This window comes from Dendropsophus ebraccatus, chromosome 11 (assembly GCF_027789765.1).
Source record: "Dendropsophus ebraccatus isolate aDenEbr1 chromosome 11, aDenEbr1.pat, whole genome shotgun sequence".
NCBI classification, from domain to species: domain Eukaryota; kingdom Metazoa; phylum Chordata; class Amphibia; order Anura; family Hylidae; genus Dendropsophus; species Dendropsophus ebraccatus.
This window is the reverse complement of record NC_091464.1, coordinates 50,990,146-51,014,320: the sequence shown is the minus strand read 5'-3', so window position 1 is coordinate 51,014,320 and position 24,175 is coordinate 50,990,146. Positions and strand designations below refer to the sequence as shown.

At 41.5% G+C, this 24,175-nt stretch overlaps 1 protein-coding gene across 5 annotated transcripts; it reads right to left on the bottom strand.

Annotated features, from left to right (window-relative positions):
• Window positions 1-1,326: 1,326 nt before the first annotated feature.
• Window positions 1,327-22,065, bottom strand: RAB34 (RAB34, member RAS oncogene family). Of its 5 annotated transcripts, none has more exons than XM_069944546.1 (11): window positions 21,985-22,065; window positions 18,823-18,901; window positions 14,129-14,220; window positions 9,788-9,856; window positions 8,781-8,882; window positions 8,563-8,627; window positions 6,793-6,844; window positions 6,599-6,680; window positions 4,558-4,648; window positions 2,474-2,581; window positions 1,327-1,546 (listed from the first exon to the last, which is right to left on the bottom strand). In XM_069944546.1, the coding sequence occupies exons 2-11, from the start codon at window positions 18,874-18,876 to the stop codon at window positions 1,479-1,481; spliced, it is 783 nt and encodes a 260-aa protein (XP_069800647.1). In that variant the 5' UTR covers window positions 18,877-18,901; window positions 21,985-22,065; the 3' UTR covers window positions 1,327-1,478. The 5 variants fall into 5 exon arrangements, with proteins under 5 accessions (XP_069800647.1, XP_069800645.1, XP_069800646.1 ...); XM_069944544.1 differs by lacking the exon at window positions 21,985-22,065 and adding an exon at window positions 21,617-21,830; XM_069944545.1 differs by lacking the exon at window positions 21,985-22,065 and adding an exon at window positions 21,382-21,534.
• Between the last annotated feature and the right edge of the window lie 2,110 nt (window positions 22,066-24,175).

Here is a 24,175-nt window from a genome sequence, read left to right as displayed (position 1 = left end):
TACAAACTAAATGATCTTAGAAAATGAAAAATAGCACTTTGCCCTGCAATGTGCTACAGCTCATCCTCTGGCAGCATGCAATTTAATGTACCTGTGGTATCCATCAATACGCTCACAGTGGCCCTGAATAACCTCCTAGAACAGAGCAGGGCACCAGGAGCTTACATTTAAAAGGAATGTATTGCCTAAATTTATTTTACTGATTAGGGCCAGATACTGAAACATGTCATTTTCTTCTAATCTATGTATTTTCTTATTGCCATTTCTTTGTAATTTAATTTTTTGTACATTTAGAGATATGCTTTATAGCAAGCCCCATAGATATAAGCAACATTGGACTGGAGCTGTCTTATTGACATAAATTAAAGGAAAGTTGTCTAAGCATGCTCTGTGATCTATCAAGTCAGTCCACAAGAAGGGGAAGCTGAGTTGTAAGCCTTATTTCATCTATCTGCTGGTCACCTTTCACTCTAAGGTTATGTTCACATGAAGGTTTTTTTTCTGTCTGTTTTTTTATATTTATTATAAACAACATCCCTCAGTTTGTTTTTGGTGCCTGTCATTACAATGACAACTGTGCATTACTCTAGTTTAGGCTCTTTTGGGTGTGGTTCTTTTTTTGAAGGTCCATTGAATTTAGTAGTAAGGACTGTAAAAAAAAAAAAGAGTGAACACCTAAAACTTACATCTGTTAGTTGCTAAATAACGTCTGCGAATAACTAATTCGTGTGAGCAAAGTCTGTTATTCAATACACTATGGTGGTGACATTTGCGTGAACAACATCTGTTAATTAATACACTATGGTGGCCAGGGCATACACCAGGGAGGAGCAATTTTGCCCATTCTCCCTGGTGTACGCCTACAGGATCCCACACTCTCTTGATAAGTGGGCAGAGGGCAGGGCAATACTGGGAGGAGACATGGCCTCCTCCCCTTCTCGAGCCCCAGATTCCCCATGAATTACGCCTGCTTGCAGGCATAATTTATGGCAGAAATCTGCTCAAGTGTAGGTGTAGATTTCTGCGCCTACCGTACACCTTGTGATGAATCTGGCAATTGGGGAAAGGGACAAATTAAAGTCCGGCGTACAAGTACGCTGGTCTTCATAAATGTTCTATGTGTATTTAGTGGCCGTCATTCCATTGACTTCAATGAATGTTCTTTAAAAAAAAAAAAAAAAAAAAAGGCATGTCTTTTCTTGTTTTTATGTACAGATCACTTTCCAGCCGTCTCCTCCATATTATCACAGACAGCTTACTTTTAGGTCTAGGGATGAAATCTGCAAGATTTAAAAATCATTTTAATATATATATATATACAGTATATATATTAAAATGGAAGATTAAAAAAACATGATTATCATTAGAAAAACTTTTTTGATGACACATTCCCTTTAAATGTAATAATAATTTCCTTCTTCCGTGTGTGCAGCACTTTAGTGCTTTGCAGTGCAATCGTCTGATGGGCCTGTCCCTTGTCACTGACAACACTTAGATTTGTTCTTCTTTGTGTTTTGGTACAAGTTGCTGTCATTGCTGTTTATTCCTTATATAAAAAAAAGAGAAATGACATTTTATAATTTTATGCTATTTCACATGAGACATAACATAGAATCCTGCCAGATAATTTAGATGAATAGATCCATGAAGGATCAGATCCCTTAGAGGTCATGCAATATGACATGTGATAACAAAACTGTGCGCAGGTTTGTACTGTGGAGATATGGGGGAGATTTATGAATAGAGATGAGCAAACCGGGTTCGAGTCGATTCGAACCCGAACGTTCGGTATTTGATTAGCTGGGGCTGCTGAACTTGGATAAAGCTCTAAGGTTGTCTGGAAAACATGGATACAGCCAATGACTATATCCATGTTTTCCACATAGCCTTAGGGCTTTATCCAAGTTCAGCAGCCACCGCTAATCAAATGCCGAAAGTTCGGGTTCGGACCGACTCGAGCATGCTTGAGGTTCGCTCATCTCTATTTATGAAGGCTGCGGACTGGGTGTACGCCAGGGAGAAGGCACAGATTCCTTTCCTCTCCCTAGCATACAAGAGCGGGAAGGCATCTAAACGGGGAGGAGGCATAGCCTCCCTACCTGATTTATGCCTGTTTTTAACAGGGGTGATCATGGGAACAATGCATGTGACTTAACAGTCATGGAGAGGAGGAGACAGCAGGGGGATCACATGACCGCATACCCTCTGCTGTCAATGTATCATGACTACTGTGGAACGGACCTGCCAAACTGTTTGGGTTTGGCAATGTTCTCTGAACTCAAATACTCACCATTTGATTCCCCGTGGCTGCAAAAGTTGGGTGCTACCCTAGGGAGAAAATATGGATACAGCCAGAGGAATAAATCGCAATAGCACCAATTCAGGTTTAGAGAACTTTGCAGAATCCAAACAGTTTGACAAGCCAACCCAATACTAATCTTGACGTGAGCACAAGCTGACTATAGTTACTTACTCACTACATCGCCTATCCTTCGAGCATTTGTTTTCTCCAACTCCGCTAGCACACTGGACTCAAATGTTAAGGACGCCACCCTGAAAAAGAATTCCTTCACATTTTCTCCTGAAAGAAAAAATCATTTGTTTGCATAAATTAGAAGAGATATATGCAAAACCAAAAATTTCTCCAAAAAGAAAGACTACCCATCTGCAGACAGCTGTTCCAGGGTTGTTGCCCCTCTTCAGTACAGAGCAGGGTGTTGGCTAGCTAGTAAGAGGCCTATTGATGTAAGACCAAAGGGTCCTTTGATCGTGAATTTTTAGTGAACATAGAGTATAATTTGGTCTTGATGTACATCACCCTGGACTTTCATTCCCAAGGCAAGGCTTCAAACTTACAATAGAGTGTTTAAATGTGTGTGCATATTTATATGTGGGTGTGTTATATGCGTCTAGCAATATACTTTTAGCAGCCCCAGTGAGGGGAGGGGGCACTTCCTAAAGAAGTGGTACGATGGGCTGAGGTGGAGGCACATGGATCTAGGACAGGACTTCCAAAGACCATTTTACATGGCATGACTATCAGCCAAATCAGGCAGCTATCGCTCAGTTTATTAAAGATCAGCCAAGGAGCAATCATTCATTAGTTGTCTTTCAACATATCTAAAAATAAACGGTAGCTGGCCACACATTGCTCCGTGCAATAGATGATGCACAGCAGGTGGCTGATGAAAGCAAAGCCCTGGCCACACGATTATTGAGCTGTGTAATAGGTTCTGTAAGCTAGAGCTGATGTAGCAGATTGGCGCTAGCTGAACCTGCATGTCAGGCCGTCTGAGCCTTAAGGTAACCTGTGGGCACAGAGTATGGTTTTCATTACTCTCTGCATTAGATTTGTTTAGCAGCTCCTAATATTGCACAAAGCACTTTCATTATTTACTGTTGCTACTTACGGCATTATTCATTTCTTGCTGCTGCATATTGTGCACCAAGCACTTTACATATATATATATATATATGAATGCATTAATTGTGAAATCAATTGTTAAATCATATTAATTGTTAAATCATTTAATATTATCATGCTCTTTGCCATTATAGTATTTTTTAGTCTGTCTAATTTTCCATGTGGCCTCCTCCCTCCACGTTTGCACGTTTTTAACCCTTTCAGTAGGTGAGTTTGCCTAAAAAAGTAATTGATTTATGAAATTTTGTGTTTATACGACATACTGTAGATTCAGAAGCCAGATATAGGAGATAATAATAAAGTAACAAATAACCTCAGGTAAATTATTAACTTCCTCGCAATGAGCATTAGAAAAAATTATTCCACAGGCACTGGTCAAAACTTTCTCACTGTAAATGATTAACAATTTAAAGTGACACTGTCACCCCCTTTGTGCATTTTGACTTCTGCACACAGATGTAAAGGGTAAATTTAGTGGTTTTCATACCTTATTTTATATCATACGTCATGGTGCTTGTTCAAGTAAAAAGCTTTTATCAACTGCAGATTGCGTTTAGTGGGCGGGGCCTCGCAGCATTAGCACCACTTGATCCCGCCCACAGCGCCACCGTTGGCGCCCCTTGGTGGGCCAACCTAGAGGGGGTGGGGCCTAGACCTTTAGGCCAGCCTGGTCCAATGGCCGGCGAGGGGGCGGGGGCAACAGTGGCATTGTGGGCAGGGCTAAGTGGCGCTAATGATGCGAGGCCCCGCCCACTTAATCTGCAGTTGATAAAAGATGACTTTTTACTTGAACAAGCACCATGACGTATGATATAAAATAAGGTAAGAAAACCGCTAAATTTACCCTTTACACCTGTGTAGAGAAGTCAGAATGCAAAAAGGGGGCGACAGTGTCACTTTAAATGGTAAAATGGACCCTGTGCTTAATTTGGTGTTTGTTTTAACATGTGGGGTCCCAGTGCTCAGAAATCACATTATCCCAGCAGCTGGACCCCCCACCCCCCGATCAGCTTGCTATTCCATCCTATGAATAGGGGATTACAAGTTGAGAGGCAAATACCTGTATTCTGTACCTATATATGTGTTTAACTCAAGGATTCTCATAAGATAACGCTTCACAGATACAGACATACCTGTTAAAGAGGACACAGACCAGTATTCTGCTTGCATCTCCTTAGCCACCTTCAAGGCATCCCGTTCCATGAGAGCATACTGAGCGGGGGACTATAAGGAGGGGCAAATAAACATAACCAGAAATGTAGAAAACTGCACATAAAACCAGTTAAATGGGTATTGTCAAGTTATACATTTTTGCAAATACACTTATTTAGTAAACTTTTATACTTCTCCTGATATACTGTTACTTCCCTCCCATTGTTGACAGCTCATTGTCTAGGTTACAGACCACTGCTCTGCTCTAAAAGCAGTGGTCTGACATTCGCCCCTTCTCCCTAGCGTACGCCTGCTGTATGGGCGGGTGGGGGATGGTTGGCAAGGCGGGAAGGAGGCGTGGCCTCCCCTGTACCTGATGCAGCCTGTCATTATTGCCTGCAGCCTATGGTTAGGACAGCAGGAACTTTTGTACATCTAATAAGAATTGCATCTAATATCTACAGTTAGGGCCCTATTCCACGGGACGATTATCGTTCAGATTATCGTTAAATCGTTCGAATCTGAACGATAATCGTTCGGTTGAAATGCAGTTAACGATTAACGACCGAACGAGAAATCGTTGATCGTTTAATAAGACCTGGACCTATTTTTATCGTTGCTCGTTCGCAAATCGTTCGCATTGAATAAGACATCGTTCGGTCGTTCTCAATAGATACGAACGCAATAGCGAATAAATAGCGAAGAGAAACGATCGCAATTACGATCATAAGTAACGATTATCGTTCCATGGAAATGAGTGAACGTTTTCAGGTCTTTCGCAATAGCGGTCGTTTGAGATCGTTAATCGTTAACGATTATCCAAACGATAATCGTCCCGTGGAATAGGGCCCTTAGCTTTACACAACGGCATCAGCATTACTGTATTCATTATATGGTACTGACTGCAAAGACTATGCGCTCACCGTCCCCATCCATGAGTCTTGACATCACCCATAGATCTGTATATCATGTAGCCCTTCTTTAATGTATAAGATTATTTTAAAGCTACCACTTTAATCTTTATATAGTGTATAATGCATAATGTATTCTTAAACATAGGTGAGGAAATAATGTATAGAACAAACTGTAATAATATTACATAATAAAATAAAGCAAAATACATCATGACAAATCATTTAAAGGGGCTTTTCAGAAGTAAGTTAACCCCTTCCCTCCTAAGCCACTTCATTTCTGCCCTCTGTTTTGTTTTTCTCCTGTTTAGAAGGCCATAACGCTTTCAATTTGTCACCTACCGACCCACAAGAGCCCTTATTTTGTGATACTTGTTGTACTTTGCAATGAGAGACTTAAATTTTCCATAACATATGCTTCGAAACCAGAAACAAAAATTGCACAATGAAAAAAAAAGCGAATTTTTTCATTTTGTGAGGTTTCGTGTTTACGCCATTCGCCTTATGGTAAAACTGAAATGTTTCCTATGTTCCTCAAGGTAGTACAATTACAACCATAGTAAAAAAAAAATAAATTACTTTTTCAAAAACTTATTTTATTTGACTGCTTTTAAAAAATGTAAACTTTTTTAAATCAAGTTTTAAAGGGTACTGCGGTAAAATATGTTTTCTTTCAAATCAAGTGGGGTCAAAAAATTATATAGTATTTGTAATTTATTTCTTATCAGCTGCTGTATGTTCTGCAGTATGTTCTCTAGTACTTACTTTCTGCTGTATGTTTTTTCTTCAGTATGACACAGTGCTCTCTGCTGCCATCTCTGTCCAAGACAGGAACAGATCAGCAGTAAATCCCCATAGAAAACCTCTCCTGCTTTGGACAGTTCCTGTCAGGGACAAAGGTTGCAGCAGAGAGCATTGTGTCAGACCAAAAAGAAAACACCATTTCCTGTAGGACATACAACAGCTGATAAGTACTGGAATACTTTAGATTTACTTCAAATTTAAGTGATTGCAAATTTACATAATTTTCTGATACCGGTTGACTAGAAAGACCAGATAATTACACTTGAGCAATGCTGTTTTAGGTGTGCTGTGTTAAGACATTACTTACTGAGAGATCTTTCTTGCAGCCAACCAGGAATAATAGAGCCGATGAAGGATCATTTTCCTTCAGAGCATCCTGAAGCCACTGCCTGTCAGCGAAATAACATCCATTATAAACAATTATTAACTAGCCCTATTCTATGTATATGGACCATATATTTAGCTAGATAGTGATATGCAGACAGGGGACAATTTACTTACTTAGTATGTTCTAATGATGAAATATCTGTCAGATCAAAGGCTATAACTATGGCTGTGAAATATTAAAAAAAAATCATGTTGGCATATGGTTGAGAAGAAATATACTACTGTATATTGTAATGATTAGAGATGGGTGAGCTTACAGTAAGTTTGGATTGGTACAAACACAAATGCTCAGTATTTAAATCCCGGTGGCTGGAGAAGAAGGATGCAGCCCTCGGGTTGCTTGGAAAAACATATAGCTGTATCCATGTTTTCCAGGCAACCCTAGGGCTGCATTCATTTTCTTTAGCTGCTGGGATTCAAATACTGAGCGTTAAGGGTTCGAATGAACCCAAACTTACTGTGACTCTACCAACTCTAGTAATGATGCATAGTAGCAGGGCATCTTTACTAATGCTGCTGTACCGCCTAATAATGTATCAGTATATAATCACAGTGTTGCCTGTGCGCATCAAGATTTCTGGTAAAAAAAAAAAAAAAAAAAGAAATGCATTAGAAAACTTCTGAAAATAAGCTGAAAATAAGCTGCAAATTGTATGACACGTGGGATCCCTACCGGCCAGGATGATATTCACTGACACTGGCCGTTCTGTGACACGATGGGATCACAGAACGGCTGGTGTGACCTCAGCCTAAGGCTGTGCTCTCACATTTGTGGCTTAGTTGCATGTTTGCTGTATTAATTCGTTTACATAATGAGAACCTAAGGGCCATTTTACAGAAGCTGGTTAAATAAAAATTTATAGGAATGCTCAATCCTGACAGTCGGTTTGTGTAAGGCTGCATTTACACACACAGATTTATCTGACAGATTTTTGAAGCCAAAGCCAGGAACAGACTACAAACAGAGAACATGACATAAAGGAAAGACAAAGATTTTTCCTCTTTCCAGATCCATTCCTGGCTTTGGCCTCAAAAATCTGTCAGATAAATCTGGGTGTGTAAACACTGCCTAAAAGGGCCAATGATCAACCAACAAATGAGAAAAAGCTTGCTTATTAGTTGATTGCACCTTTTTGTTTGTGATAATGGCCGCATATTGCCCTGTGTAACATAATGATCAGTTTTATGGCCACACAAACGATTAAGCAGTTAAGTTTTGTTGCATTTCTTTTGCTTACATAATTAGACCAAATTGATTTAATAGGCTCTGCAATTTTATTTAAATTGATGGTGAAAGCTTTGCCATGTTATCAGTATTACCAGGCTTCATCACAGGTGTTTTTCTATTTATGGACCTGATTAACCCTGGAAATGCTGATTAAATTGCATAGCCCAAACAGTCTTTTGAGACAAGATTGCAGAGCCCACATAATCATTTGGGCTAAAACAATAAAAAGAAAGAGACACAACAAAAGTGTGAATGGAGCCTAAAGGGGCCCTTAGAAGAGACAGTGAATTCTGTTCTTGTGCAAACCACACTGCAAATGAGTTTTCACTCCATCCTAAAAGGTAACCGTACACTTTCAATAGCTGTCGGCCGAAAGTTATTCCTTCTGACCTTCCCATACATGCTTGAAGTGTTCTCAATGGGAAAAGGGGAAAAAAACACAGACAGTCGCCTCTTTTGGGTGCTTATTGTACAAAAGAACAAAGGATCGAGAATATGAAAATATCACTTCCCTGATGGTATTTTTAAAGAACATTATGAATAAACACCAGTACAAGCCTCAGATTTGTCATTATAATAAACACACAGAGATACAAAACCATTATAAAAGTACAAATTATATAACTATCGGTCTGTAAACATAGTGGTAAACATACCCTGAGCCCCCCTGTAGTAAGTGGAAGCAATGCATTTAAATCTTTCTTGTCCGGCTGTATCCCATCTAGTAACAAATAGAGAAAAAGCAGAATTAATACAAGCTAATAAATATGGGGTAACTTACTACGCTCTGCTACAGGATAAAAAGTACACAAAGTATACTCCATAGCGGTCACTGGTAAAGATAAGTCTAAAATCCAAAATCTGATGTACTTACAGTTGCAAACTAAAAGGAACTCCCAGGATCTCGAACCTCTCCATCTCAAAGTCCACCCCAATTGTCGCTTTATAGTTCTTATCAAAGGCATCTTTGCAAAACCTTTAAAAAATATATACTATTACAACAAGAGGTAGGGGTAAAACCACCATTACATATAGACTTTGCACTGATCATAAAAAAATAACATATGGCATTAGGTTTCTGGTGAAAAAAAACATACTATTTCCTTATCTAGTATAGTGCTAAATGGTGTACAAAGTGTATATTGAAGTACATGTAATGAGCTGGTGAACACACATGCTCAGTTACTCTCCTCACAGCCATCTTGATCCTCTGCTCTCAGCCAATAGTAAAAGCTTTTTGAGCCATTTGCTAAGGAAGTAGCAGACTCCCTAGTGGCATGGCAGTATACATGAGAAGATTTCTTCTGCAGGGAGTAATTGTCAGCTGCCAGAAGGAGGAGGAGACTGATTCTGTCCAGAGCCAGTCCCTAGCATAGGAGACTGGCAGCTCACACCAAGGGGGTGCCTTTTTTTTTTATACTAGAAACAATGCAAGTTACTGTAAACAATTACCAGTAATTTCCGATTTTTTATATGAAAAAGATTTATAAGGTTACTTAATGCTCCAAGCAGATTGCCTCCTATTCCCCACCTGTGGCAGCCCGGAACATGGGCTGGATCGTTAAGGACCTGTGCAGTGTTCAGCATGTAGAAAACGTTCCAGTGGCATTCCTAATGATGAAGAGGGTGGGGAGGAGGGATGGAGGAGTGGTGCACAGTTAGGGCATAGATACTCCCGTTTGGCACAGGCTTTAAATTTAAAAGTATTTTTTTTAGGACAATAACTGCATCACCTGCCGAACGGACCCCAGGACAGATCTTGGATTAAAAGCAGCTATCCGAAGGTACAAGTGGTTTGGGGGGGGTTGTCAGATTGTGGGTACAGAGTCGCTTTAAGGAAGGCAACAGATCTCATGTTGTATTGGAACTGAAGCATCTTACCTATTTATCATACATGTCTTGCCCACTGAAAGATCTCCGACCACAATTACTTTTGAAATCTTAAATCTGCTGGGAAATTAGAGAAATATGAATACAAACACAACCTGTAAGAATATAAATACAGTGGTACCTCGGTTCTCGAACTTAATTGGTTCTGGAAGGTAGTTTGAGAAGCGAGCAGTGTCTTCCCATAGGAAATAATGTAAATGTGTTTAATTGGTTCCAGCACCAACCAATAATTACCTATAATACCCATATATTACAGTAAAAGTGCTCAGTTTAATCTCTACAATACATTACAGAGCAGCACTATACTGTACAGTACATTATACACAAGAAACATTCAACAAAACCAGCAATTATAGTACAGTAGTCACCGACTCATCCCTTACTGTATAGTGCCCCCCCCCCCCCTACACTGTAAAGTATGGGAAATGGTGGTGCACTGTCTGTACTACTACTGTACTGTATATGCACTCCAGCAGTATTATACTGTACTGTACTGTATGTGAAGCCTCACCAGTGCTAAACTCACCACGTACAACCCACCATCCACGCTCGCAAAAACGTTCAGATACCGAGTACTTCAATACTGGGTGCCTGAAAAGTGTTTGAGAACCGAGCAAGAGTTTGAGAACCAAAGCAAACTTTCTTTGAAAATACTGTTTGAGTTCCAAGCAGTTTGAGAACTGAGGTACCACTGTACATTATAAATATGGAAGTTACCATGCAATTGTTGGGTAGGGGGCATCTATGCCATGCATTATTCAATATTTAAACAACATGTAACAGTTTTCTATTAATATGTATTCTACTGTTAAAGGAGGTTCCTGGTCCCCTGATGTGGTCTGAGTGGAGGGTCCGGGTCGTGACGTGCCAGCCCCACTCAGCAGCTGTAGCTTTGTCCCCGTCTCTTTTGAAAAACATGGCTGACGCTAGACTTCTCATAGAAACATAGAAACATTGAAGATTGTTGGCAGAAAAAGACCACTTGGCCCATCTAGTCTGCCCTTTTAGCATTCCCCTTCTTATTATCCTAAAATAATAAGACATTTTTATTTGACATAATTAAAAATCAATTTTAAAAATTCTTTTTTAGTGCAAAATAAAAAAGAATTTTTAAAATTGATTTTTAATCATATCAAATAAAAATTAATATATTTTAAATTTAGCTTTGTGTGGTGTAATTGTTATTCTTAAAAAGCTAACTAATTATGTTGGACTTGTTACTTTATGGTTAATTAACTCTGCGGGGCAGAGACCAGTGTTGATAGTGTGTGTCCATTGGAACTATTGTATATAAATAATAAGAAGGATAATACTAAAAGAGCAGACTAGATGGACCAAGTGATTTTTTTCCTACGGTCAATCTTCTATGTTTCTATGATTGTATGAGAAGTCTGGCGTCAGCCACGAGGCGGGCCCCCGCTATGGCTGCTGAATAGCTGAGTGGGGCTGACACACCATGACCCAGGTCCCCGCTCAGACAAGGAAGTGGGCAGGGTCTCCTGCGCTGGAGGCGGGAAAGTAGGTGATGTTGTTATGTCAGCCACCTTCTCCCCAACTCTTTTTTTAAAAATGGCAGACACCAGACTGCCCCTTTAAGGCTATGTTCACAGGCCGGTGTCAGAAAGAACATTCCGGCCGGTACTGCAGTTGATCTTTGCTGCCGCTGAATTCGGTTTGCGGCGCATCCATGCGCTCCCGCATCTGAATTCCCCGCTGCTCACAATGGAGCATGCAGCCGGAGCGACACGCTCCATTGTGTGAACTGACAGCATTTTCTGCAGCCGCATGTTAGTTTCTTGCGGCACCGCTAAGGAACCCGGCCGAAGTGTATACTATGTGTATACACTCCGGCCGGGATTCCCTCAAGTGCAGCACTACGTAAGTTCCATAGAAATCATGGCCGTTGTCATAACGGCCATGATTAGTACGGTACTTACGTAGTGTGAACATGGCCTAATAATGTATTTTGTCCCTCAATAAGAGTATCCCTACCCAAACCTTCTATTTCCACCTTTGCCTTCTCGAAGTATAATATCATATATTATTTGTTAGAACTTATTAAGCTGTTATTCCCCACCAATCCCTGGAATGTGTTTATTGTATAAGGTAGAATTTACTGTATCCATCTGGACCAACTGTGTTAGATACCGAAAGACATTAAAATACCAAGAAAAGTAGGTCTGATTATTGAATGACAACTAATATTGGCACCATTACAGACTGAGATCCAGGTTCCATCAGTAGTATCTAGACATACATCCTGTGGGAATTGGCTGGAATGCAAATGGTTAACTATTTTCCTTCTAAGCGGAAATAAATCGGTCTCCAAAGGTAGCATAAGGCTGGCTGTCACTATGGCAGAGATGACACAGTACTGAATGTTACAACAGACCGCACTGTGGGGAGAACACACGCAACAGGCAGCCGCCCAAAGCAAGATATTTGGGAAAGCCAGGGTGGATTGGAATAAACTCAGAGGAATGGGAACGTTCTTGTAAGCAGATCATAAACCAAGCCTTGTAGCTGACCTCTACAGGGAGAGAAGAAACACCCACATATACCAGAGAACAGCGTTACGTCATGAGCACTGAAGACTGCACAAACATCTACCAGAGAAAACACTATACAGGCAGCATAAACATCTAATGGAACAAACACTATACAGGCAGCATAAACATCTACTAGAACAAACACTATACAGGCAGCATAAACATCTAATGGAACCAACTATAGAGACAGCATAAACATCTACTAGAACAAACATTATACAGGCAGCATAAACATCTACTAGAACAAACATTATACAGGCAGCATAAACATCTAGTAGAACAAACATTATACAGGCAGCATAAACATCTACTGGAACAAACACTATACAGGCAGCATAAACATCTACTGGAACAAATACTATACAAGCAGCATAAACATCTACTGGAACAAACACTATACAGGTAGAATAAACATCTACTGGAACAAACACTATAAAGGCAGCATAAACATCTAATGGAACAAATACTATACAGGCAGCATAAACATCTACTGGAACAAACACTATACAGGCAGCATAAACATCTACTGGAACAAACACTATACAGGCAGCATAAACATCTACTGGAACAAACACTATACAGGCAGCATAAACATCTACTGGAACAAACAACATAAACCTGGAAATATACAGTAAGTTGAGAGTTTTCAGTTAAGTCTATTAAATGGGTTATCCAGGATTACAAAAAACACAGCTGCTTTTTTGCCAAAACAGCATCACCCCTGTTCTGTCCTCAGGTTGTGTGTGGCATTATAATTCCGCTCCACTCAGTTCAATGGAATTCAACGGCAAATCCACACCCAAAATGAGGACAAGAATGGTGTTTTTTTTCTGAAAGAAAGAGATCATGTTTTATTAGGCCTGGATAACCTCTTTAATATTGTATTCAGCTGTTTCTAAAAGGAATTATGTTTCCTAAATCACAGGCAGCACAAAATTCCGACAAGATCCCTTGTTGCTGATTACTATGTGTTATAGGATACGTTGCAAGGTAACAGAAGAGAGGGCTGCACTTCTTATCATTCCAGATGTCCAGAATAAGTAAGGCTCTTATTATAAAATAAATATAGCCAGGCAATAATGCATTTCAGGGGTGTATATTCCCTCTTTATCAGATTTATCAACCTGGGGGATATACACCCCTGAAACATGTCATTGCCTGGCTTTATTTCTTAATGTAAACATTTATTCTGAACTTCTAGACCAAAGTATGAGCAAAGCTATTTATTTTCTATGGGGCTTGAACTTGGCAATGTTCGGTAGCCCCATATGGATGGAATGGAACACTTTCTTCACAAGCACAGTGCTCACCATTCATTCTGGGTACAAAGGTGTGCCACCGTTTTCCTGTCCTCTAGATCAGTGGGAGTCTCAGTGGTCAAACCCCTACTGATCAGCTTGTCATCTCCTATCCTATTGCAGGTTAAGATGCCATTATGGAGGTTTTCTTATGGAATGGCTCGGTAAGAAAGAAAATCTGCATTTGTGACCACCTTGAAATTCTTTTAGAAAAATAGCCATACATAGAAAATGACATAACTATTGAGCTCATAATACATCCTCTGCATATACATGAAGATCCCCAACTGTTTGCCCCCATATGAGTTCTATACTGGCTTAAGGCCTAGTAGAAGTCATCTGCATAGGGTATACTGCCTCCCCCTAGTAGATATACTTGTGTACACATAGCACTCCGCCTACACAGAGAACAGAGATGCTGTTATGGTTCTCAGCAGAAGTGTTGGCTATGCACCTGAATAAATATGTATTACAGCTAGGCTTACCCCACAGTCCCTGTTCTCTGCTGTTTACAAGCACTGATGACTTTGGAATGAAAAGAGTCTCTGGTGTGAAGACATGCCTCCTTTTTGAAACACTGAAAAAAAAGTCAAATGTAAAATTATTTTTCTGAAAAAAAATGGTTACATTTTATTATATATAGCATGCAAAAGTTTTAGGCAGGTGAGGACAAAATGCTGTACAGTAAGACATCTTCTATTGGAGATCAGTGTTTGTTTGGCTCCATATTATTCTGCAGCAGTAGAACCTCAAACATCCAGCCAATGTCAGTAGGAACTATGTCCAGTATAAAGAAGATTAAGGAGTTCTGGAAGTGATGATATGGCCCCACAGAGCTCTGATCTCAACATCATCCAGTCTGTCTTGGATTACATGAAGAGACAAAAGGATCTGAGCAGCATCGGTAGCAGATAATAGGTTCGTTTTGGGAGGTAGCCTGGGGTCCCTAGCACCTGGGGGGCCCATGGCTACCCAAACAGACTTTTACTTTCAGTAGTATATTGTCCCTGGCTACAGTTCTGCCATGATTTCCAAACAATGGCTGCTTTTTTACCTTGATTTTGCACAAATCAGGGCATCATCTAATGTCTCTAATGATCTCCTCTCCGCCAAATCTAAAGGTGACCATTCTCTGCTCATTCTCCTGGATCTATCTGCAGCTTTTGACACGGTAGACCACCAGCTCCTCCTCTCCACGCTCCGCTCTATCGGCCTCAAGGACTCTGCTCTTTCCTGGTTCCCCTCCTATCTCTCCGACCGCTCCTTTAGTGTATCACTTTCTGGCTCCACGTCATCTTCTATTCCCCTTACGGTCGGGGTTCCCCAGGGATCAGTCCTGGGCCCTCTCCTTTTCTCACTTTACACTTTACCCATCGGACAAATCATCAGCAAGTTTGGTTTTCAGTACCATCTCTATGCTGATGATACCCAGCTCTATACCTCCTCCCGTGGTATCACCCCGCTCTTCTACAGAACACCAGTAACTGTCTGTCTGCCGTCTCTAATGCTATGTCCTCCCTATTCCTAAAACTAAACCTTGCTAAGACTGAGCTTCTTGTATTCCCTCCCTCTGCTAACCGCCCCCCACCTGACTTCTCCATCTCTGTCTGTGGTGCGACCATAACCCCTACACAACAAGCCCACTGCCTTAGGGTTATGTTTGACTCGGATCTCTCCTTCACTCCTCATATAAAATCTCTTTCACGTTCCTGTAACCTGCATCTAAAAAACATCTCTAAAATCCTTCCCTTCCTTCCTGTCGAATCTGCTAAAACTCTTATTGTCGCTCTGATTCATTCCCGTCTAGACTACTGCAATTCCTTACTAATCGGCCTTCCTTCCCCTAAACTCTCCTCTCTCCAGTCCATTCTCAATACAGCGGCCAGGCTCATCTCCATGTCCAGCCGCTATACTGATGCCTCCCCCCTGTGCCAGTCACTACACTGGCTCCCTATTAAACACAGGATTCAATATAAACTCCTCCTGCTCACCCACAAGGCTCTCCACAGTGCTGCACCTCCCTATATCTCCTCCCTCATCTCTGTCTACCGTCCTACCCGTGCCTTACGCTCCTCTAATGACTTACGATTAACATCCACCTTGATCCGCACCTCTCACTCCCGTCTCCAGGACTTCACCCGAGCTGCACCAGTTCTATGGAATGCATTACCCAAGACTGTCAGACTCACCTCCAATACCCAAAACTTCAAACGTGCCCTCAAAACACATCTGTTCAAGCAGGCATACCAGGTTCCCTAATTTTGACTGCTACCCTCAAACCCCTCCCCCCACACACACACATACACAGACACAGACACCTCCACCACGCGCACACATACACAGACGCATACATACATACACGCCAAGCATTTAAGCACTTAGACCTGTGCATGCAGGCATTGGCTGGTGACCGGTTCATCCACCCTTACCTGCACTGCCTTATTTATAAAGATGGCCGGACCATAAGAACAATGATGCACTTTGCCTCTCTGCCATTTTATCTCGCACCCCCTCCTAATAGTACGTAAGCTAATGCATGCGAGCAGGGCCCTCACTCCTCATGTATGGATAATTATATGTATATCTCTGTAATGTCTATTTTTTGTCTATGTATGTGCCCCCAGAATTGTAAAGTGCTGCGGAATCTGTTGGCGCTATATAAATAAAAATTATTAAATTATTATTATCATGACATTATCTATTCTGTACTATGAACACCACGCTAGTGCTGCAAGAATTACAGTGGAGTGGGGCCCAGGCTTGGTGAACAGTCTGGGGCCTATGGTAAAGTTGATCCGCCCCTGAGTCGCGTCATCTAGAGAAGATCTGAGGTTACGTCTCCAAGATAATGGAACAATCTCCCTGTTGTTGAGTTCCTTCATACACTAGAAGAATTGATGATAAAGGCAAAGGGCGGCCACACCAAACACTAATGTAGCTTTCTCCTCTGATCATTCACATGATATTGATACATCATGCTGGGTGGGAAACACATCTATTGCTTGCCTTCCTCATCTGTAAGATCTGTTGTGGTCTGTTGGGTATAACTTTCTTTTTACATTCTGTGAATGCTCTCCATTGATGCTGAGCTGAGACGTTGGTGCTGTCTGCGTTCCAAGCATGAGTTCTGCAGCTGAGAAAAAGATGTGTAACTTCCTGTCTGGCACCAGCCATGAGACATTTCGCTTTCTTGCTCATCCTACTTGCATAGACATGAAGACCTGAGGCCACATGCGCAACACTGGGACCACACAGGGTGAAAAGCTGGAGGCTCAATAAGGAGAGAGGGTGTCACGTTACACTGCCGTGTTTCCAAGAGATTGGAAATAAAGATTTACCATATAACTAGTCATTGCAACAGTACAACTGACATGTCCCATTTTGTCTCTGCAAACACAACAGCAATAGCTATATGTTATCTTTGCCATTATGTGGCATGTTTGACACAACTTATAACTCACATGCATGGTTTGTTCTGCCAGGAAAGCCCAGTTTAGAAAGTTTTAATGGGTGGGGTCCCCCCAAAGTAACATTTAGCTCCCCCTTCCCCATTAGACACAATTTGTCAATCTTTTAAATGCACCATATCACACATTTTCACATATTATGGTCTTTCAAGAGGTTTAACACCTAATATCTATGGTGGTCAGGGGTGATGGTAGTGTTGGTATCCATAGGCTGTAGAGGTTATGAATTAACCATTTATATTCCTAGAAGACTAGCGTGCTTTAGAGGTTAACACATAATATTAGGATAGTAATGGGGTTAATGGAAGGGATATCTGGATATTCCCGTGTTTTGAGACTCGTAACTGAGGCTCCACAGACCCTTTTTTGCATATTTAAATTTATAGGGGGCAATGTGTCAGTGGAGACTCTTAAGGAAGTACTCCATTTGTTTTTTTTATTACTGATCTCCTTGAGCTCAGTGATAGCTGTGCTTTGTTAAAGGGGTTATTCAGCGCTACAAAAACATGGCCACTTTTCCCCCCTCTCTTGTCTCCAGTTCAGGTGTGGTTAGCAATTAAGCTTCATTTACTTCAATGGAACAGAGACAAGAGAGGGGGAAAAGTGGCCATGTTTTTGTAGCGCTGGATAACCCCCTTAATGGAATCATCATGTCTACAGCAGTGAAGATATTTGTTCATACACCTCAAATCAGTGGAATGCTTCTTTGACCATAAGCTTTTTCTTCCAATTCCCACATACACATTCAAGTTTGGCATGATAAAACAGTCATGTGTTCTCCATAGAGAGAATAGGGGTCAACGACTGTCAGACAGCTCTTGCAGCGGCTTATTTCTCTGAGAACAAAAGGATCCGACAGCTAAAATCCAATATGCCTAATCCTTCTCTCTTTCTCTATATTTTATGTGATATCAGGGAAAAACACAACATGGTCTTTTCTATTATTCTGCTCTGCCATTGGTAAAGAACATTAATAAACCTGTGCTGGCGGAGCAACTGCATGCCAAATAGCACATCAATGGCACCCAAAGAATCCCTTTGACTAAATTGACTTTAATGGGTTGCATCAGGTTTCTAGTTTGGTGTCCAGCATCCATTTATTCATGTTACACTGTGTTCTCATAAGGTCAAAAGAGACCCTATAAACACAGCAGATTGTGCTCAGATGTGCTTAGTTGAACACTAAGAATACTGGAATAATATATGTCCAAAAAACTGACTTTTGGACAACATAAGGTCCATTAAACTCAACACATTTGCCAACATATAGCACTGACGTGATGAAACTTGGTCCTTACATATGCTGCATGGGCAATACAAGTTGGCTTTATTTTTTATAAATATCCAGAGGGTCCTTTATAGTAGATGAATATACCGGATTATATGGGCCTGGGATGGACCTAAATTCAGTAAACCACACCACCTGCATAACATGTCCTATTCCACATCTCCTACTAGATTGTGTAGTCTCTAACATATGGATGACAAGGCCAAAGTGGAGCGCTAACAAAGAGCTGGTTTGTCTCCGAGAGACCTGGCATACATATATAGAACATGGATGGATAGTGAACTGAATGGCTGCCATGTAATACTAATTTTCTCCTTGAAATTTTATTGCTGGCCACAGCTTCTCTGGTACCATACAAGTGCAGAAGGTTTGGTAAAAATTAGAAAGGATGGTAAGAATATAAATTAATGACGTCTCTTCTTACCTGGGGTAGCTCTGCCACAATCCGGTCTCGCCGCACTGGAGGTAGGACGCTCATTATTAACAATTATCAGGCCACCTAACTACGGGGACAAAAGGAAAAATTAGTTTTATGTTACTTGACAAAAACCAGCACAGAACCATGTCTCTCACACATTAATTTTTCTGTTTTGCACTGGAAATACTGACATCAGTACCTACATGGTAAAATCTGTTGTGCTTTCCTAGCGTGTCTTTGTATACAAAAAACACTGAATTATTTAGTCACTCTTTGTTATTTCCAGGTTTACATTTACATGCCTGCACAGAATCCCAGACAATTTTCACTATACTGTATATAAAATGTATTTATTATATATCTTAGTTATTATTGAAGTGTACTGTAACCCAGGCTCCATTCACATCTATATTTTGTTCTACGCTGACCATTTCAGACAGGTAATAAGACCAGCAAATATAAGGTGGTAGCCTTGCAGTATGCCAATTCTCTTAGATGAATGCAACATAGCACTAGTGACAACTAGTCTGCCTCCTAATCATATACTTTTTTTTTTGCAAGGCTCAAAAGCCTGGTAGACTATACTTTTCTATACTGGTAGACTATTCAGGAAAAAAAAAATGTACACATACAATTGTATTTGCAATAAAGAAGCGGGAAATGACTAGGCATGGCATACAAATAATACTCCATGTGGGCATATCTAGGACAAACAATACTGCATCTTATCCCCTGAGGTCAGTAATAAGTGACTGCATGAATGAGTATGAGTTTGTTCAGTCATCTGGAGAAATTCTATAGCATTGGCTTTTCCTCCAGTTTAAGATCCATATTGCTTTTGATCACTTGTCACTTTATTGTAAGAGCCCTATTACACAGAGTGATAATCGATTATCACTTCATGTAATAGAGAGAGCCATCAGCTGATTAAAACGATCATCGGCTGATCTTTTCTTTAGGTCCAGACCTAAAATCATCGGATGTCGTGCAAGCATTGCTATGTGTAAAAGCCATGCACGGCCCATGGCTGATGATTGTAGTATAAAATAATAAAAAATTAACGTAACTTACCATACCACGTTCCCTGGTGTCCTTGGAGGCCTGCTCCCATGTCTGCAGCTCTGCCTTCTGTTCCGGTCTTTGCACTGACAGGTCGCGGCCTGTCTCGGCCAGTGATTGGCTGAGTGGCTGCAGCCTGTCAGTGCAAAGACCAAAACAGAAAGCAAAGGTGCAGACTAGGGATGGTCCGAACCGAGTTCGGTTCGGGTTCGTACGAACCCGAACCCTCGGTAATGATTCCCGCTGTCTGGCCGCTCCGTGGAGCGGGCGGATCCAGCGGGAGGACCGCCTGGAAAACTGGGATACAGCCATAGCCATAGGCTGTATCCCAGTTTTCAGGGCGTTACTCCCGCTGTATCCGCCCGCTCCACGGAGAGGGCAGACATCGGGAATCTGCTGCCGAGCGTTCGGGTTCATACGAACCCGAACCTCGGCAGGTTCGGACCATCCCTAGTGCAGACACTGAGGAAGGCCTAAGGACACCAGAGAACGTGGTAAGGTAAGTTAATACGTTATTATTTTAACGATATCCGTGCAGTCCTTGCTGCCTGATAGTCGACCTGTGTAATAGCTCAGTAAACAAGCGCAGAACTAGCAGATCGGTACTTGTTTCTAGTTAATGATCGAGCTCTCTAATAGGACCCTTAGATGCTATGGTTGGTGCGATGCCAATCCATAGTATAGAAGCTATATGTCAGAGCAATCAGCTATTTTGCAACAATAAGGTCATGAAATAGCGTATCAAAGCCGCGGTTGTCTGGTGTTTGTATGTCCTTCATGTATTTATGAGGTCATCCTGTCTGTTTGCAAAGAATCATGGGAACGCACATGTCTGCATAATTGCAAATTTTAAAGCAGCCATAATACATGTGTGAGTCATTACAATCCATTTGGTAACAGATCCCATTGACCCATTATGTGTCTGTGTAGTAAAACCACAGGCAAAAAAGTTCCTGCTAAATAATCATCAACCTGTCTTAAGTGTAGCTTGGGGCAACATACAGTGAAACACAAAGACACAGAAAGAACACTTCCTGTTCCTACACATTTTCTACATATAGAAGCAGCAATCTTAAGAACCATGCAAGAATAAGTCTTACGAAGAGCGAAACGCCAGGAGAAACTTGAAAATACTTTCCGAAAGTTAATAAAAAAAAACATCTTACCTCATTGGTGAATCATCTGAGAGAGAGTTTACATAAAGCATAGTGTGTGCTGGAAAGCCACTGTTAGATCAGCCCAGAACAATGCTGCCCAAAGCCTGGCTGGGGTGAAATCTGCAGAATTGTGGCCGTAACATGAGAGCAGGAAATTCCAAGAGATCTGAACCGCATCTAACACAGGCGACTGGGAGAAGTGAGCCTAACCAGGAACATTGTGCAAGCAGCACACGCATGGCAACAGCTTGTACCAACACACAAGGAGCATCGCAACAATGACAGGGACAATGTGCAGATAGTAGCTAACTGCAATCTACTGCAACAATGCCCATACAACTCTATATACCTTACTCATCCTTTGTGCTGACTTTAGATTGTCAGCTCTCATGGACATGATGATCTCGCCTTTGTTTGTAGATTTAGTTTAGTCAGTGTTTGTAGCATTGTTTTACCTGTATATATTGCTGCTCTAGGAGTAGTAGCAGCTGCACATTCTCTATGAAGACAGGACATGTAAGCTCCAGACACCATCTGTCATGCCAGGCAGCATTAACTAATAAACATGGGAGATGTATGCTTACCTGGCATAGGAATTGCCCCAATGGAAATGGTATCACGTTGTTCCCCACTTCACAAAAGCTTAGGCACCACAGAGGGAGACGGAGGGGGCGGCCCAGCTGCCTGCAGCTGCTTCTTATTACTGTGACTCAAAGTACTCTGTCGCCTGGTTATTATTCTCCAGCCCTGATTCCTCCCCTGCTGCTGCTGCCTCTTGTGTTCCACCCTGAAGTCTGATGGGGGGATGATAGCACTGACTAAGCCCCTATGATGCTGCTTGTTCAGCCTCAGGAAGTTCTTGTGTGCCCCATGCTGAGCAGTGAATTCAGATAAGTGTCAAAGATGGGGAATTAGCATTGATTTACATACCCTCCCCCATCCAGTTACTTACCACTTCACTGGACGTGTTACATCCTTTTCCATAGAACATTATCACCCAGGATGGAAAGGCGGCAGGATGCCAGCTGTCGAGAAAATAGAAAGAATTGTAATGTTTATCTCATTGATGGTCAATTTGTGGATATTTCTGTAGGTCGGCTGAACCCACTAATTCTGACAGGATCTAAAGATTATGGGGGGGGGGGGGGGGGGGCTCTTGGCTATCCCCCAAAGCAAATGAGAACAGTTGGGCATGTTGGATTTTAATCTTTCGACCCTCTCTCCATTCAGAATACATGTACACTAGGAGAGCCAAAGAAGGAAATAGGGAGAGATGGCAGTCGGACAAACAAAAGTTCAGCCAATAGCTTTCTAAACTGTATGATCATCTTAAAGGGCTTTTGCAAGTTTAGAAAAACATGGCCACTTTTGTCTCTGGTTTGGTTGGGGTTTTGCAACTCAGTTCCATTGAAGTAAATGGAGCATAATTGCAAACCACACCTGAACTGGAGACAAGAGTCGTGTTGTCTCTGGAAGAAAGTGGCCATGTTTTTCTAACACTGGATAATCATGTTATGGCTTTAAACATGGCATACAGTATATCCCTTGGTTTGGAATACGCCGGTATATCTTTGTGTCATGGTATGGAAAAGCATAGCATTCCATATACATATACTTTTTAAAAAATGGTAGCCAATGGGTATTGTATCCCACTCTATGGTTATAGAGTGGGATAAGTTGCAACCTTCAGTTGGAAGAATAGGTCATAAACTTTTTCCTAATATACTGTACTGAGTAAAATCTTTGGGCAGGTGTGTGAAAAAATGATGAAAAGTAAGGAAGACATCTGATTTACAGGAAATCTGCACCTTTCCCGTGATGTAGGCCCCAAACAACTGATAAGTGGGCAAGGGGGCACGGCAAGGCGCCCTGTGCTCTTCACAGATGAAAGCAGGTTCACTCTGAGCACATGTGACAGGTGTGACAGAGTCTGGAGATGCCGTAGAGAACGATCTGCTGCCTGCAACATCCTTCAGCATGACTGGCGTGGCAGTGGGTCAGTAATAGTGTGGGGTGGCATTTCTTTGGAGGGCCGCACAGCCCTCCATGTGCTCACCAGAGGTAGCCTGACTGCCATTAGGTACCAAGATAAGATCCTCAGACCCCTTGTGACCATATGCTTGTGTGGTTGGCCCTGGGTTCCTCCTAATGCAGGACAATGCTAGACCTGATGGGGCTGGAGTGTGTTGGCAGTTCCTGTATAAAGAAGGCATTAAAGATATGGCCCGCCTGTTCCTTAGACCTGAATCCGATGGAGCAAATCTGGGACATCATACAGTATCTTGCTCAATCCACCAACATCACGTTGAACCACAGACTGGGAGGAGACCCCTCAAGAGACCATCTGCCACCTCATCAGGAACATGGCTAGGTGTTGTAGGGAGGTCATACGGGCATGTGGAGGCCACACACAATAATGAGCCTCATTATGACTTGTTTTAAGTACAATACATCAAAGTTGGATCAGCTTGTAGTGTGTTTTTTCACTTTAATTTTGTGTGTGACTCCAAATCCAGACCTCCATTGGTTAATACATTTTATTTCCATTGATGATTTTTGTTGGATTCAACTTTGTACAGAACAGAGCAGTGTATTATATTAAGTGAACCCCCTGCCAGGCACCTTTAAAATTTCAGTACAAGAGGAACAGACTGGAACAGCTGGTTCACAAGGGTAACATCCAAGCTGATATTGATGCGGAGTCAGTGCTAATTTCTGCAACAAATCATCTTTGTTTTTGTTTTTTTACTTTTAAGGGCCTGTTCACATTAAGGAATTTGTGCCAAGGACCCCACTTTAAGTTCTGCCTTTCCCATTGATTGAATAGGATGTTTCACGTGCACTCCGCCATCCGCCCAAAGAATTTACATGTCAATCAGCGGGATAGGCGGAACTTCAAGTGGGGTCCGCGTCGCAGATTTAAAGTGTTCCCCTTGAAATCAATCAAAATGTACATGAAAATCTGCACCTAGATTTGCACAGTGGATTTCCCAGGGATTTTGTGGTAACATTGTCAGTGCATATTTTGCTGATTGTGAACACAAGCCATGTAGAAAAAAACAGAGAACATACAACATCGAGGGTGTGTTGACACTCGGTAATCCCTCACTAGAATTACTTAGCAACAAGGCAAAACACCCAGT